Source organism: Oryctolagus cuniculus, chromosome 1 (assembly GCF_051225735.1).
Source record: "Oryctolagus cuniculus isolate XC-2025 breed Fujian yellow rabbit chromosome 1, ASM5122573v1, whole genome shotgun sequence".
Classification (NCBI taxonomy): domain Eukaryota; kingdom Metazoa; phylum Chordata; class Mammalia; order Lagomorpha; family Leporidae; genus Oryctolagus; species Oryctolagus cuniculus.
The window spans coordinates 4,067,974-4,084,953 of record NC_142867.1 but is presented as its reverse complement, the minus strand read 5'-3'; the positions used below and the strand labels follow the sequence as shown (position 1 = coordinate 4,084,953).

At 63.7% G+C, this 16,980-nt stretch overlaps 1 protein-coding gene across 1 annotated transcript in view; it reads left to right on the top strand.

The window, feature by feature from the left end:
• The window catches only part of LRP5 (LDL receptor related protein 5), a 94,281-nt gene that overhangs the window by 26,680 nt on the left and 50,621 nt on the right, over positions 1-16,980 (top strand). Inside the window, exons 2-5 of the mRNA XM_051827847.3 lie at positions 3,867-4,263; positions 11,665-11,862; positions 14,931-15,127; positions 15,357-15,488. Of these exons, the coding sequence (XP_051683807.1) occupies positions 3,867-4,263; positions 11,665-11,862; positions 14,931-15,127; positions 15,357-15,488 (924 nt within the window). The remainder of the gene's footprint in view (positions 1-3,866; positions 4,264-11,664; positions 11,863-14,930; positions 15,128-15,356; positions 15,489-16,980) is intronic.

The window sequence follows — 16,980 nt, the reverse complement described above, 5'->3', positions numbered from 1 at the left end:
CACCCAAGCAGGCCCCCGACCTGTGGGAACCCAGGGGCCTCCCCACTCACTTTAGCAAGGGGTTCCTGCCCTGGGAGAGGGCTTCGTGGGCCTGGTGACAACCCTGTGTACGTGTGTATATGTGGGTATGTGTCTGTGTGTGTATATATGTGTGTATGTCTGTCTCGGTGGGTGTGTATGTGTGTGCGTGTGTGTGTGTCGAGAAGGGTTCAGCTTTTGGGGGGCTCTGCCCCACAGGGTAAGAGCCACAGTGTGGACTTCTGGGAGCCCCCACAGCCTCACCCACAGCACAGGGCATTGCTCCTCCGGGCCCTGGGCGGCCGCACGCTCCCGGCCGGCCCCTCCTGCTGGCAGTGCTCAGGGCTCTTCTCGCTGTCCTGGGCGACTCTCCCCCTCCCCCTCGGGACCCCCAGCTCCTAGGACAGGTCCTAGGACGGGGGGGGGGTTGTTGGCTTTGACCAGGGAAAGGGGGGAACTCAGCTGTTGACCTTTGAACTCTATGGACGCTCCAGCATGCAGAGGAGTGACGCGACTGCGCAGACTGGAACACACCAGTGCACGATGGAATGTTCTAGAACACCGAGGGCTCTGGTGTCTCCAGACCCTGCAGGTTCCTCTCTCAGCCTTGCCCTCGTCACCTGCCGCCCCAGCAGCTGCAGGCCACAAAGAGCTGCCAGCCTCCTCCGCCCGCGAGTTTTCCTGGCTGATGGGCCCTGACGGCAGGCAGGGGTGATGCTGGGTGCGTGTCCTTGCTGGGGCCACCTGCTGTGAGAGGTCAGAGTGCCCAGCCCAGCTGCAGTTGCAGCGTCCGGTTTTGTTTTCTTCTAAAAAGATTTTTATTGTGATGTAAGATACATATAAATGAAATTCACCATCTTTTAAAAAATTTTTTTGAGAGGCTGAGTTAGAGAGAGAGATTCCATCTGCTGGTTCACTCCCCAAATGGCTGCAATGGCCAGAGCTGGGCCCATCCGAGGCCAGGAGCCAGGAGCCAGGAGCTTCTTCTGGGTCTCCCATGTGGGTGCAGGGACCCAAGGACTTGGGCCATCTTGCACTGCTTTCCCAGGCCACAGCAAAGAGCTGGATCGGAAGGGGAGCAGCTGGGACTTGAACCTGTGCCCATATGGGATGCCAGCACTGCAGGCAGAGACTTAATCTGCTGTGCCACAGGTGCTAGCCTAAAATTCATCTTTGGGCCGGTGCTTTGGTGTAGCAGGTGAGGCTGCTGCCTGTAGTGCCCGCATCCCATATGGGCGCTGGTTTCGGTCTCGGCAGCTCCACTTCTGATCCAGCTCTCTGCTGTGGCCTGGGAGGGCAGTAGAAGATGGCCCAAGTGCTTGGGCCCCTGCACTCACGTGGGAGACCTGAAGGAAGCGCTTGGCTTCAAATCAACACAGCTGCAACTGTTGTGGCCATCTGGGGAGTGAACCAGTGGATGGAAGACCCCTTTCTCTCCCTTTCTCTCCCTGCCTCTGCCTCTAACTCTGCCTTTCAAATAAATAAATGGCTGGCGCCGCGGCTCACTAGGCTAATCCTCTGCCTGCGGCGCTGGCACCCCGGGTTCTAGTCCCGGTCGCCCCTCTTCCAGGCCAGCTCTCTGCTGTGGCCAGGGAGTGCAGTGGAGGATGGCGCAAGTGCTTGGGCCCTGCACCCCATGGGAGACCAGGAGGAAGCACCTGGCTCCTGGCTCCGGATCAGCGCAGCGCCGGGTGTGGCGGCCATTTCGGGGGTGAAGCAACGGAAGGAGGACCTTTCTGTCTCTCTCACTGTCTAACTCTACCTGTCAAAAAAAAAATCTTTAAAACACTTCATCTTAATTTTAAGTGCATAGTTCAATGGGATTACTGCATTCTCTTTGTTGCCCCTCCCCCTTTTTAAAAGATTTATTTGAGGGGCAGAGGGAGACAGAGGTCTTCCATCCACTGCTTCGCACTCCACAAATGGCCACAGTGGCCGGGGCTGGGCCAGGCTGAGGCAGGGAATCTGGAGCTTCATCAGGGTCTCCTTGTGGGTGGGTGCAGGGCCCAAGCGCTTGGGCCATCTCCCGCTGCCCTCCCAGGCTGTCACAGGCCCGGCGGGTGGGCATGGGGGTGGGGGTGGGTCAGGCAGGAGTGCAGAGCAGGGAGGCTGGGCAGGGAGCTCGACCCTGTTCCGCGTGGCCTGGTGGCACATGAAGGTGGCTGTGCGCTGTCCACCGCAGGGGCGTCTGGGGTCGGGGCAGGGGAGCCACAGGCCGCAGAGGTGGGAGGGAGAGGAGGCCCGTGTGGGAAACAGGAGGCTCTGTGTGGCCCTGCTCTGGCCTGGCCTGGGCAGGGGCTTGGGCCACTCAACCTAAGTGGCCTCGTGACCAGGCCTGGGTCCTCCTGTCGAGTCACAGAGGTGAGCAGAGTGGGTGAGGCCCCCATGGCCTGTGGCACACTGTGTGGCCTCATCCGTGAAATGCCTGTACGAGGTGGGGCCGTGGCAGGGAGAGTCTCCCACGCGTGGGACTGGGGCCGTGGCAGGGAGAGTCTCCCACGCGTGGGACTGGGGCCGTGGCAGGGAGTCTCCCACGCGTGGGACTGGGGCCGTGGCAGGGAGAGTCTCCCACACATGGGAGTCGAGCTCAGCAGTCACTTGAGGAAGGCTGCTCGTGGACCCTGACCCGAGACCACATGGGTCAACCCTGACCCAACACCACGTGGGTCGGCCCTGACTCGGGACCGCGTGGGTCGACTCGGGACCGCGTGGGTCGACCCTGGCCTGAGACCACGTGGGTTGACCCTAACTCGGGACCGCGTGGGTTGACCCTAACTCGGGATCGCGTGGGTTAACCCTGGCCCGAGACCACATGGGTTGGCCCTAACTCAGGACCGCGTGGGTTGGCCCTAACTCAGGACCATGTGGGTCAACTCAGGACTGCGTGGGTCGACCCTGGCCTGAGACCACGTGGGTCGATCCTGGCCCGGGACCACGTGGGTCGACCCTGACCTGAGACCACATGGGTTGACCCTAACTCGGGACCGCGTGGGTCGACCCTAACTCGGGATCGCGTGGGTTAACCCTGGCCTGAGACCACATGGGTTGGCCCTAACTCAGGACCACGTGGGTTGGCCCTAACTCAGGACCATGTGGGTCAACTCAGGACTGCGTGGGTCGACCCTGGCCTGAGACCACGTGGGTCGATCCTGGCCCGGGACCACGTGGGTCGACCCTGACCTGAGACCACATGGGTTGACCCTAACTCGGGACCACGTGGGTTGACCCTAACTCAGGATCGCGTGGGTTAACCCTGGCCCGAGACCACATGGGTTGGCCCTAACTCAGGACCGCGTGGGTTGGCCCTAACTCAGGACCATGTGGGTCAACTCAGGACTGCGTGGGTCGACCCTGGCCCGAGACCACGTGGGTCGACCCTGACCTGAGACCACATGGGTTGACCCTGACTCGAGACCACATGGGTTGGCCCTAACTCGGGACCGTGTGGGTCGACCCTAACTCAGGACTGTGTGGGTCAACTGACCCAAGGCCGCGTGGCTGTAATGACAGCAACTGTGGCCCTGTATGTGGAGGAGCCGCTGAGCACCTTGGGGACGGAGGGAAGGGGTTGGGGTCTTGGACATGGGTGAGCCAAGCTGCCTGGTGCCCCATGTATGTGTCTCTCTATATCTGTGTCTCTGTGCACACGCATTTGTACCACACCAGGCCCCTGGCGTGTGTGTGTGTGTGTGTGTGTCTGGGTGTCTGTGCACACGTATGTGCACCATCCTGGGCCCCCGGCCTCACGGTGTGCTTATATGTGTGTGCCTGTGTATCTGTTTGTGTGTGCACACACGCACGTGTGCCATGCCAGCCCCCAGCCTCACGGTGTGCTTCCACCCCCACAGCCTCTCCACTCCTGCTGTTCGCCAACCGCCGGGACGTGCGCCTGGTGGACGCGGGCGGGGTCAAGCTGGAGTCCACCGTGGTGGTGAGCGGGCTGGAGGACGCGGCGGCCGTGGACTTCCAGTTCTCCAGGGGCGCCGTGTACTGGACGGACGTGAGCGAGGAGGCCATCAAGCAGACCTACCTGAACCAGTCGGGCGCCGCCGTGCAGAACGTGGTCATCTCGGGCCTGGTGGCGCCCGACGGCCTGGCCTGCGACTGGGTGGGCAAGAAGCTCTACTGGACCGACTCGGAGACCAACCGCATCGAGGTGGCCAACCTCAACGGCTCGTCCCGCAGGGTGCTTTTCTGGCAGGACCTGGACCAGCCGAGGGCCATCGCCCTGGACCCCGCTCACGGGTAACCCCATGGCTTCTGCGCGTTCCCCGGGGCAGTGGGGGGAGGGGGCGCCGGTCCCCTCTGGAGTTTGCCGGGCTGGGCGTTTCTGCCGGGCGGCTTCGGGAGGTATGGACGCTGTCAGAGGTGGCTTTGCACCTTGCACACCTGTCTGCAGCCGCCTGTCCAGAAGCAGAACTTGTTGGGGACGGCGTGGGGCTTTCTCCTGTCTCTTCTGGGGGTCCCTTTTGTCCCTTTCTGCTCCTTGGTCTGGCTCCCTTGGTCCTTGTTCCAGCTGGGGGTGTGTGAGTGGCAGTGCACTGCGAGGAGGTGGCCCACAGTCAGGGGCCAGCCGGGCCACGCTTGTTCTGGACTTTTCTGAGCAGTTTGATTGCCTTTCAGCCCAGAGGTGACCCTGAGCATAGCACACCCGTCATTGCCTGGGCCGCGCTGAGCCCGCCTCGCCCTGCCCTGTCAGTCCTGTGCTGGTTCAGTCATGGGACGGCTGTCAGAAGTCTTTTTTTGTTTTTTTTTTTTTTAAAGGTTTTTGTTCGTTTGAAAGTCAGAGTTACACAGAGAGCGAAGGAGAGGCAGAGAGAGAAGGAGGGAGAAGGGAGAGAGGTCTTCCATCCGCTGGTTCACTTCCCAGTTGGCTGCAACAGCTGGAGCTGGGTCGATCCGAAGCCAGGAGCCAGGAGCTTCTTCCGGGTCTCCCACCTGGGTGCAGGGGCCCAAGGACCTGGGCCATCTTCTACTGCTTTCCCAGGCCATAGCAGGGAGCTATGTTGGAAGTAGAGCAGCCGAAACTTGAGCCGGTGCCCATATGGGATGCCGGTGCTGCAGGTGGCAGCTTTACCTACTATGCCACAGTGCCAGCCCCCAGAAGTCTTTCTTAAAAGATTCACTTATTATTTGAAAGCCATAGTAACAGAGAGAGACAGAGAGAGGGAAGGATCTTCTGTCCACTGGCTCACTTCCCAAATGCCCACAACAGCTGAGCTGCACCAGGCCAAAGCCTTGAGCTCCATCCGGGTCTCCTGCGTGAGCGGTAGAGACCCAGGCACGTGGGCCGTCGCCTGCTGCCTCCCCGCGCCTTGGCAGGGAGCTGGATCAGCAGTGGAGCAGCCGGGAGTTGAACCTACACTTTGATACGGGATACCAGTGTCCCAGGCTGGCCCTTAACCCCCGTCCTGTGATGCCTCCCACTTCTGGGTTTTTGCTTTAGGCGGGTCTCCTGGCGGTTCATTGCATGTCGCTGAGACGGGCCAGGCTGACTGGGCGCTCCAGGAGTGTGCCGCGGAGCCTCCAGGTTGGAGGTTCCAAAGACAGGGCGTGTGCTGGTCCTGGCGCGCCACGCTGCTCCGGGTCCCTCCTTCTCACCGAGGTCGGGTCTGGGAGGCCTCCCCTGGCCGAAGACCCCGGGCTCCAGCCTGGTGCTGCCCCCTGGCTGTTTTCCCTGGCCTGAGGCTGACAACGACTGTGGCATCAGTGGCCGGAGCAGAGGCCAGGCTGTGCAGGGCTCACTGTGGGCCGGCCCGGCGTGATGGGAGGGCCAGGAGGGTAGGACCCGGCCCGGGGTGATGGGAGGCAGGGCCAGGAGGGCAGGGCCCAGCGGTTGGGCATACCTGGGTCGTGGGGTTAGCCTCTGCTCCCTGCCTGCGGTGACCTAGGACGCCCCGGGACTGCTGACACGTGTGCAAGGAGCCAGGGCCTTCTGGGGCTCAGGCGGTTTCTGTAAAAGCCAAATGAAGTGTGCGAGTGTGAGTGTGTGAGTGTTTGTGTGAGAGTGTGTGAGTGTGTGAATATGTGTATGTGTGTATATGTGTGAGTGTGAGTATGTGTGGGAGTGTGTGTAAGTGTGTATATGAGTGTGTGCATGTATGTGAATGTGTGTGTATGAGTGTGTGTGTGGGAGTGTGTGTGAGAGTCACTGAATGTGGGAGTGCAAGTGTGTGTGTGGGAGTGTGGGAATGGGAGTGTGTATGTGTGTGTGAGAGTGTGAGTGTGTGGGAGTGTATGTATGAGTGTGTATGTATGAGAGTGTGAGTGTGTGTGTGGGAGTGAGTGTATGTGTGAGAGTCACTGAATATGGGAATGCAAGGGTGTGTGTGGGAGTGAGTGGATGTGTGGGAGTGTGTGTGTATGTAAGTGTGTGTGTGAGTGTGTGTGTGTGGGAGTGTATGTATGTGTGTATGAGAGTGTGTGTCTTTGTGTGTGTGGGAGTGAGTGTATGTGTGAGAGTCACTGAATGTGGGAGTGCAAGTGTGTGTGTGGGAGTGAGTAGATGTGTGGGAGTGTGTGTATGTATGTAAGTGTGTGAGAGTGTGTGTGTGGTTTATATGTATGAGAGTGTGTGAATGTGTGTGAGTTTGTGTGAGTGTGTCTGAGTGTGTGTCTGTGAGTGTGTGTGTGTGGGAGTGTGAGAGTCACTGAATGTGGGAATGCGGGTGTGTGTGTGTATGTGGGAGTGCAGGTGTGTGGGAGTCTGAGTGACTGGGAGTACGAGAGTACATGAGAGTGAATGAGTGTGTGACAATGGAAGCGAGTGTGAGTGGGAGGGTAAATGGGAGTACAATTGTCACTGTGTGAGTGTGTGTGTGTGTGTGTGTGTGTGAATGTAGGGGAGGAGTGTGTGTCTCAGGACCAAATGTGGGTGTGCAAGAGTGTAGGAGCGACTGAATATAGAGGGGAGAGAGCACGTGTGTGAGTGTGACTGTGTGTGTGTGTGTCCGAGTGAATGAGCGGCCCTGGGTGCGTGAGTGTGAAAATCTATGGGGCATGTGTAACCAAGTGTGTGGAGTGTGCATGTGTTGAGTGTGTCTACATGGGAACGTGTACACACTGTGTGCTGTGTGTTGCACGTGTGCATGTATGTATGTATGTGTGCATACATGTGTGTGTGTGTGTGTGTGTGCATGTGTTGAGTGTGTCTACATGGGAACGTGTACACACTGTGTGTGCCGTGTGTGTACACATGCATGTATGTATGTGTGCATGTGTGTGCGTGTGCATGTGTGCTGGGGTCGGATGCTGTACCTTTTATGACCCGAGAGTCTAGACTCCCCATTCCAGCCCAGAGCAGCCTGGCGCTCCCCACCTGTGCCAGCTTCCCCGGTGCCGTCCAGGGCGGCTCCAGGCCCTGTCGGCCCCTCCGTGCCGGGGGCCTGGCTGCCCAGACGCCCGCTTGGCCAGTGGGACCGTGCTGCCTGGTGAGCAGCGTCAGAGCTCTCCACTCGCCGAAGCGCAGCCCAGGACTCCTGGGATACCTTCTAACCATCTCCCTGCGGAGCTGCATGGGGCGCCTAGCCCAGGGTCGGTGCACGGTGTGCTGGGCAGTGGACACTGTTGCCACACCGTGGCTGTTGATCTGCCCTCCCCAACCCTGGGCACTGCTTGCCCTCCCATCTGGGTGTCGAGCCAGGTCCCTGGACACTTGGATGTGGGTCCTGTCCCCACGGTGCAGGTGCAGCTCAACCTGTGCCCTCGGCCCTGCCAGTGTCATGGAGGGGAAGACGGCGGGGCCCAAGAGGGAGGTGAGCCGTGGAGGGACTGAGGTGGGCCCGAGGGCAGGGCGGCCACAGCGAGGGGCTTCCTGCCCTTTCCCAGCCGCCTGGGAAGGCCTCGGGTGGAGCCCGAGCGTGTGAGGGCGAGAGCCGTGCCACAGTCTGGGGGAAGGACGTTCTAGGCAGACGGAGTGGCCAGTGCAAAGACCCTGGGGCAGGCGGGAGCTGGGCCTGTTGGCGAGGCTGTGGCTGAGGGAGGGGAGCAGGGGTCTTGAGATGTGGGTGGGGGCAGGTCAGGTGCTGCCTGGTGTGGCTCATGCTGTGGAGCGCCCCTGGGCGGCGGAGTCGGGGCCGGGGACAGGGCGCCCTCGGCACTCATCCCTGACATCGCCATGGTGCACCGTGGTGGCGGGTGGGGGGCGGGCGGCAGCCAGGTTTGGGGTCTGCTCTGGAGGCGGAAGTGACTGGATTTGCTGGAGCTCTGCATGGGGGTGGCCAGGGAAGCCGGAGGCGGGGAGGGTGTGGTGCTGCCTGTGCGGGGCGTGGCCACGCCACGTGTCGTGGACAGACCACAGAGAACGGCCACGGGCTCAGAAATGTTGCTGCTGTGACACACCCTCTCCCGACCCAAGTAGTCTGTGCGCGGCTGCCTTGTAAAATACCTTGTTGTACAAAAAAGATTTATTGGGCGGGGGGGCCTCCATCCACTGGTTCACTCCCCAGATGGCTGTCATGGCCGGCACTGGGTCAGGCTGAAGCCGGGACCAAGAGCCAGGAGCTTCTGTGTCTCCCACGTGGGTGACAGGGACCCCAGCACTGGGGCTGTTCGCTGCGGCTTTTCCCGGGTGCATCAGCAGGGAGGCGGATGGGGCGTGGAGCAGCCGGGGCTTGAACCGGCGCCCGTGTGGGATGCCAGTGTTGCGGACAGCAGTTTAACCCGCCGTGCCATGGTGCCAACCCCTTGAGATGTCTTTGTGGCCTTCTGCCATGTGGGTTGGGAGGGGGCTGGTATTAGGTGGGGTACTTGGTGCTCGGTGAGGAGGTGCTTGGTGCTGGGTTGCAGGTGCGAGGCCCTCAGCCGGGAGCAGGCTCCCCTGCCTCTGGGAGCCGGCGGCTCTGGCTTTGCTCACTCGTGTGAATGCTTCCTCTGTGCTCTCTGGCCTCGGCAGCCTCTCCCGTCACACCTGCGGCCACACCTGGGGCAGCGTGGACTTTGTTGGTGCTGCCCTGGGCGGGGCTGTTGAGGCGGCCTCTGCCTGCACCTCCCCTGCCTCAGATGCCATGGGGTGTGGTCCCTGACACTTCAGACGGCCGGGGGTGCCGGCCCCGGGTTCCTGTCGAGCGCCAGGCCCAGGAGGGAGGCTGCGCCAGCCCAAAGAGCCTGGGCCGGCCCCGTGCCTGGCCCACTACTGACCTCAGGAGTGGTTCCCCCGTGAGTTCAGTCTCCACGTCCCACAGCCAGGAGGGGCCTGAGTACTGGGGCAGGTGGGGCGAGGACAGCAGGCTTGGGACGCCTCGCTGCTGGGCTCCTGGGTCTCTAAGTGCAGCCAGGGGGGTCCGCCCCGTCTGTGACACGCGAACGGCCCTTCCTGAGCTGTGCTGTGTACTCTGCACTCCCGAAGCCCATTTTCCTCCGTGGAATTTGGCCAGGGCTGGACTGGCGTTGGAGTCTGCAGGAGCCGGCCTCCGCCAGCGGCCGCCGCTGCAGGGCCTGGCTCACAGGCTCCCCATTTAAGGAAACCAGCGGGCCTCTGTTACGAAACCCGGGCAGGAATGCGAGTTATGCTCCTGCACGTCTCCGGCCTTGTCCCCGGGCCACCGGGCAGCATTTGGGGGCGGGCCTGCGTGCCCTGGGCCGAGCCCCTTCTCCCCATGCCGTCTCAGTGGGGAGGGGGCTCGGGCTGTCTCCACGCCACCTGCACCTTCAAACCTCAGGGTACCCGGAAAGTGCCCTCGTGCTGGTCCTGCCGGCCGAGGCCTGAGTCGCAGCCTCCCAGGCCCGGGCTCAACCAGACAGCCACGCTGTGGCACGGGTGCCCAGGACAGGTCAGCCTCAGTCTTCTCATCTGTCTAATGGGAGCAGTGGCCTTCATCGGGGGCTTGGGGAAGACGGCTGGGAGTGGTTGGCCCCTGGCCCCTCACTCTCCCTGAGCTTGTCTCAGCACCTCCAGCCCAGAAATGACGCCCCCAGGATGCCTGTGCGGCCGTCCTGGTTGGGCTTCCAGGGCTGACCCCCTGTACTCAGCCTGGCCCAGTTGCCTGTCTCGGGTCAGGGTCGCAGGGAAGGGCGGAGGGAGTCCAGCCGTCTCGCGTGGACCAGCAGTAGGGAGGCCCCGAAGACTGTCGAGGCGCAGCCCCGTCTCAGCAGACTAGACAAGACGGGCCCTCGGGCTGGGGCAGCTCCCGGCCTCTAGGCACGCGGCCTGTGGTCACCTCGGACCCGAGTGCCCGTGGCAGGCAGGGACCTGTCCTCCCAGACACTCGTCACCTGCTCGCTCCTTGGCTGTACTGGGGGGGGGGGGAGTGAGGCAGCCTCCGAGGGATGGGCGCTCCTCCTGGATGTGGGGCCCTGGGATGGCAGCTCCTCCGTGCCCCTCCCCCCACCACGTGCCCGTCCATACTGGGCAGCCATCATCGTTTTAGGGAAATTGAGCAGAGTCCACGTTCCCTGCCTGCCGCCCTGCCCCCACCCCGTTCCTCCTCCTCTCCTCCCAGCCCCGGCGCCCACGGGCCCTTGTGCGTCTCTATTGTTTGCCTTTTCCAGCCTGTGGCCACCTCTCGTGGGCTCTCGTCTGTCTTCCGTGGCCCCTGCCGTGGTCCAGCCGGCCTATCCCCCTCCTTGCAGGTTTCAAGTTGTCCTTTTGAGTTTTTTTTTTTAAAAAAAACAGCTTTTTCTTTCTTTTTAAGTTTTTTTTTTTTTTGAAAAAATTACACACACACAGAGGGAGAGAGAGAGGGAGAAGGAGGGAGGGAGGGAGAGAGAGGTCTTCCATCTGCTGGCACACTCCCCAGATGGCCACAACGGCCAGCACTGGGTCAGGTGAAGCCAGGAGCTTCATCCGGGTCTCCTGTGTGGGTGCAGGTGCACAGGCACTGGGGCATCTTCCACTGCTCTCCCAGGCCTAGCAGGGAGCTGGATGGGAAGTGGAGCAGCTGGGACGTGAACCAGTGCCCACATGGGGTGCTGGCACCACAGGCGGTGGCTTTACCAGCTGCTGCACCCAGCGCCGGCCCCTGCAGCGAAGTCTGAAGCCACCCAGACACGTGACGTGGGCTCTGCCCCGCTGACAGTACCGTGTCCCGACACGTGACGTGGGCTCTGCCCCGCTGACAGTACCGTGTCCTGGACACGTGACGTGGCTCCGCCCCGCTGACAGTACCGTGTCCTGGACGTGTGACGTGGCTCCGCCCCGCTGACAGTACCGTGTCCTGGACACGTGACGTGGCTCTGCTCCGCTGACAGTACCGTGTCCTGGACACGTGACGTGGCTCTGCTCCGCTGACAGTACCGTGTCCTGGACGTGTGACGTGGCTCTGCTCCACTGACAGTACCGTGTCCTGGACACGTGACGTGGGCTCTGCCCCGCTGACAGTACCGTGTCCTGGACACGTGACGTGGCTCTGCCCCGCTGACAGTACCGTGTCCTGGACACGTGACGTGGCTCTGCCCCGCTGACAGTACCGTGTCCTGGACACGTGACGTGGCTCTGTCCCGCTGACAGTACCGTGTCCTGTGCCACCGCCAACAGCCCAGGGCTGGGTCTGTTAGTGGAAAGGGGAGGTGTCCCTGGCATCGTGGTGGCAGCGTGTCTTCCGATGGCCACCGTCAGGTCTGGGGGTGATGCCTGAAGCCCCGAGCAGGCTCTCTCTGACGGGAGGACGGTGCGAGCCTCCCACGTCCCGCCTCTGCCCTCCCCGCCAGGTACATGTACTGGACAGACTGGGGGGAGACTCCGCGGATCGAGCGGGCGGGGATGGACGGCAGCTGGCGGAAGGTCATCGTGGACTCGGACATCTACTGGCCCAACGGGCTGACCATCGACCTGGAGGAGCAGAAGCTGTACTGGGCGGACGCCAAGCTCAGCTTCATCCACCGCGCCAACCTGGACGGCTCCTTTCGGTGAGTGCCCGGCCGCCGCAGGCCCGCGCCGCCGCCTGCCTGGCTTACCGGACTTCCGGGCTTTGCAGAACTTGGAGCAGTAATGCGGTACGTGCCCCGCATCGCTTGTCCCCCCCAGAAGGTCGGGGCAGCGTCTGCCAGCCAGCGTGTGATTCCTTTCTTGTCTTCAAAGTTTTATTTCTTTGTTTGAAAGGCAGAGAGAGACGAAGGGAAGGAGGGAGAGAGGTTTCCCGTCTACTGGTTCGCTCCCCCAGATGCCTGCAGCAGCCAGGCTGGGGCACGGCCAAGCTGGAGGTCAGGCGCTCCGTGCAGGCTTCCCGCGGGGTGGCCGGGTCCCAGCTCCCTGAGTCACGGCTGTCTCCCGGGGTGTGTGTTAGCAGGAAGCCAGGATGGGATGCAGAGCCGGGCCCAGCTCAGGCACGAAGCCTTACCCTGTCCCACGTGAGCAGGGACGGGGGGCACGTCCCTCCAGCTGGGGCAGGAGAGCCTGCTCTGTAGCGCCGGGGCCGTGTGCAGGTTCTGCCGTCCAAGGAGCCAGTGAAACTCCGCATTTGCAGGAGAATCTCGGAGCTGCGGGTGAGGGCTGTGGCCCGAGGGGGCCGTGAGCCGCTCTCGCCACCACACCCACTGTCCCCCCACCCCGGCAGCCAGGACCACCGTGGGTCTCGGTGCACTCCAGGGGCTCCTGCATGGCGGTGCTCCGGAATCTGGAAGCTGGTTGCATGAGTGAGTGAATGACTAGGGAGGATTTTCCCTGTGGTCGGCATCGCTCCGTGGCCCCCGACGTCCCCCCACGTCCATGGGAAGAGCACTGTGCCCCCTGCCACGGGCTCCCCGCCGGGGCCCCAGACCATGGTGGAGCTCCTGGCCCAGGTGGGGACGTGGCGGGTGCCTGGCCCGTGGCTGCAGTGGCCCCGCGCTGGAGGACACAGCGGCTGGGTGTGCACAGACGTGGCCTGTGGGCAGCTCCGCCACGTGTTCCCCGAGCCCTGTGTGTTCTTGGCTCCGTCACCGTGGAGCAGCTTCTCCAGGGCTGGGAGCCGCTCAGCTGGGGCGTGGCTGCGGTGTGTCCGAGGCCAGGAGGTGTGAGTCCCAGCTCGGTCGCAGGGCAGTGGCCTCCGTGCCCCTGGGCCTCTTCGGCTGAGCCGTGCACGCATCTCAGGTGGGGTTGCAATCTTGGGACCGGTCTGAGATTTGGGAATGTGCCCCCTCGGCGACCCTGGGTCCCAGGGGCGGAGTGGGTTTGGCCGTGGAGAAGGGTGGGTTTGGGGCCGGACGATGAGGATGATGGCAGCGCGGCTGCTGACCCTGCCGCGGCCCCGGCTCCTCTCCCAGCAGCCCGGTTAAGTATCTGCTGCTGGGTTCCCCGTTACACGGTGCGCCCAGAGGCACTTGAACTTGAACTTGCCCAGAGCCCGCAGTTTGACAGAACCAGGGTTAGAACCAGGGGCCGTCTCAGCCCCTCTCCGCCCGCCCCGCCTCCAGGTGTGGCCGAGCAGCTGGCCGCACGGCGTGGACAGGCTCAGGGCTGTTTGAAAGGCAGCGTGACTTGATCCAGGGGCGCTCTGGTGCCGCAGACCTGCGAGCCCCATGTGACGGCGATGGCGGCCAGGCCCTGGCTGCACGGGCACTGGGGGCAGCAGCTGTACCTCCGGGAGGCCGTTAGGCGTCCCATGCTGCAGGTGCGTGTGCAGGTCGGGCGCTCTGTGTCCTGGGTCCGACGAGAGGCGGAGCGGGCTGGCTGATGCCGGCCCGGAGCCTGGCAGGAGGGGCTGCCCTGCGAGGCAGGGTGAGGCTCGGTGAGTGCCACCGTGGCAGGCCCTGCATGCCCCGTGGTACCCCTGCACGCCCCGTGGTACCCCTGCACGCCCCGTGGTACCCTGCCGCCCCGTGCTGAGGTGGGCGGGAGCTGCCGCGAAGCAGTGCCTCTGGCTTCTCTGAACAAGAGAGGCCGCGTCCTGGAGCGCTGGATTCCCCCACACGGAGACACTGGCTGTACCGCGGCCTGGTGGTTCCCCTCCCAGGTGGAGGCCCCAAGGGATTGAAAACAGGCGTCCAAATAAAGGCTGTGCGTGAGCGTCCGTGGCGTGCACGGTGGCTGAGCGGTGGCCCCAGGCCGAGCGTCCCTCAGAGGAGGCCTGGACAAGCGGGCCGTGGTGTGTCCGTCGTGGGTGGGTCGTTCAGTCGTGTCCAGGAGGGAAGCGCTGACACCCCCACGGCCTGGGTCACCTCGAACACGCCGTGCTGGGCGGAAGAGGCCGGCCCCGTGGCCCCCGTGGCCCGTGTTCTGTAGAACTCGTTCATGTGGAAGGCTCAGAGTGGCAGAGGCTTACCTGGGGCCTGGGGCTGGGGGTGAGATCGTCCCCTGGGCGATGGGCTGAGAGAGAGGCTGTGGTCACTGCGTCAGATCGTGAGTGTCCCACAGACTACGGGCTTGCTGACTTTCGAGGTGGGTTTTGTGCTTCGTGGATTTCAGCTCAGAAAATGAGACAAAAAGCAACGTCAGCAAAGTGAACGGGAGACGTGGGTCAGGAGAGGGGGCTCGTGGCTCTGTCAGCAGCACCGTGGGGAGGACGGGACCTGGGGCCGCCCACCCTCACCCCTCCCCGTTCTCCCAGCGCCTCTCGCGGGGTCACCAAGCACTCACTCCCACCCCACTGCCCACGCCCCTGCCCCTGTGAAGCACACAAAGGAGAAACGGGTTTTTTGTGGGTGCTGAAGCCACGTGTGACTTGGAAGCCAGGCCACAGTGCCAAGGAGCAGGTGCATATGGCCAGGTCAGCACTGGCGTCCTGGTGCCAGGGACGGGGGTGCCCCGTTTGTTAGCAGTGTGGCTTCCTCCTTTTTCCTGGGGTTGTGTGTGGGGGTGCTCCTTGCTGCTTGGCGGGGGGAGCCCTTGTGTCGCCATCACAGAGGCTGGGAAACCGACGTGGGAGGCGCCCCCAGGCCCGGGGCGCCATCCTGCAGGGTCCTAGCTCGGGCTGTCCCAGTGACCCGGGCACGCACGCAGGTCCGAGCTGGGCGGGAGCTCCCTGAGTGTGCTGAGGTCTTCTCCCCCGGCCCCGCAGGCAGAAGGTGGTGGAGGGCAGCCTGACGCACCCCTTTGCCCTCACGCTCTCTGGGGACACCCTGTACTGGACGGACTGGCAGACCCGCTCCATCCACGCCTGCAACAAGAGGACGGGGGAGAAGAGGAAGGAGATCCTGAGTGCCCTCTACTCGCCCATGGACATCCAGGTGCTCAGCCAGGAGCGGCAGCCTTCCCGTGAGTGCCCGTCCGCCACCAGGCAGGGACGCGGGGGCCGGGGCAGCCGGGGGGCCAGGCCGGCTTGGGCGAGATCGCATGGGGCAGCTGTGAGGCAGGGTGGGGTGGAGGGTGATCAGGGACACGCTGGGGGCCGTCACGAGGGAGGGAGCGGGCGGCAGGGTGCGGCTCCTTTGGAAACGTGGTAGGGGTTGTGGGCCCCGTTCTGGAATGTTCTCTGTTTTCCCAGTGCACACACGGTGTGAGGAGGACAACGGTGGCTGCTCCCACCTGTGCCTGCTGTCCCCGAGGGAGCCCTTCTACGCGTGCGCCTGCCCAACCGGGGTGCAGCTACAAGACAACGGGCGGACGTGTAAGGCAGGTGAGGCCTGGCGCGGGGTGGGGAGGCACGGTGGCGGCCGGCCGAGGGGTCCCCCCGGTGTTCCCTGGGGCTCCCGCGGCGTTCCCCAAGGCTCCCCCGGTGTTCCCCGGGGCTCCTGCGGTGTTCCCTGAGGCTCCCCCGGCGTTCCCTGGGGCTCCCACAGCCCGGGCGGCTGGCGACGGGTCCCGGGCACCACCACGATGGCCACGGTGCCGCCTAGGCGTGCCGCGCGCTGTCCTTAGCTGAGCGCCTCTCGAATGCGGATTCTCGGAGCGTTGCTGGGACACGGGGGTTCCCGTGGGGACTTTGTTTTAACGTGGAGGGCACACACGGACACGACCCTCGTCCTGCTGTCTGCGCCGTCTCCTCCGCGTCCCCGGATCCCCACGGCGCTTTCCCACAGGCGGCTTCCGTGTTGGTAGGAGTCCATCCCCGGGCTTTGTCCCCACGTCTCGCTCCCGCAGCGTCTTCCTGGCTCCTCCAAGGGGGACATCGGCCCCTGACCCGTCCCGAGCGGGGCTTCCCTCCGCCCCTGACCCGTCCCGAGCGGGGCTTCCCTCTGCCCCTGACCCGTCCCGAGCGGGGCTTCCCTCGGCCCCTGACCCGTCCCGAGCGGGGCTTCCCTCGGCCCCTGACCCGTCCCGAGCGGGGCTTCCCTCGGCCCCTGACCCGTCCCGAGCGGGGCTTCCCTCGGCCCCTGACCCGTCCCGAGCGGGGCTTCCCTCGGCCCCTGACCCGTCCCGAGCGGGGCTTCCTTCGGCTGCACGGCTGGAGTTCCATGCACGCCGGCGCCTTCTCCCGCTGTCCTTGCCGCCCCGGAAGTCACAGGCATTGGAACACAGCCTGGCCGGGGAGGCTCCAGGCCCCGCGCAGCTGCTGCGGCCTCCGGGCCAGCTCAGGGCCTGTGCAGCGAGCAGGTCCGTAGGCGATGTCGGGGCCGGTGTCCGGTCTGTGGAGGCCGGGACCCCACTCAGGGCACGGCAGGGGCTTCCCGGGTGGGAACGCGGGGCGGCCCCTGGGCAGGGTGAAGCGCTGTCCCGGAGTCCGGGGCTCTGGGGGACCTTCCTGCCAGGGCTCCTGAGGCAGCAGCCCGTCGGCGAGGACCGACTCCCCGAGGGCGGCCGGCGCGGTCACACGGGCTCCAGGTTCCGTGTCCTGCCCTGTGTGCTGAGCTGAATTCTTAGTTATTAAACGAGGAGCCTGTGTTTCCATTTGCATGGGCCCCCACAGTGTAGCCTGGCCCACCTCGTGTATTTGAGAAGTCAGGGGCCTCCAGAGCTGGTCTCTTCACGCCCCACATGTTCCTGTTATCCCGTGTGTTCCCACATGTGGATGCGTGTTCCTGCATGTGGCGTGCACTCGGTGTGTATGGCCGTGTGTTCCCACATGTGGATGCGTGTTCCTGCATGTGGCGTGCACTTGCGTGTATGGCTGTGTGTTCTCACATGTGGCTGCGTGCTCTTGTGTGTTAATGTGTATTGTCATGTTGGAT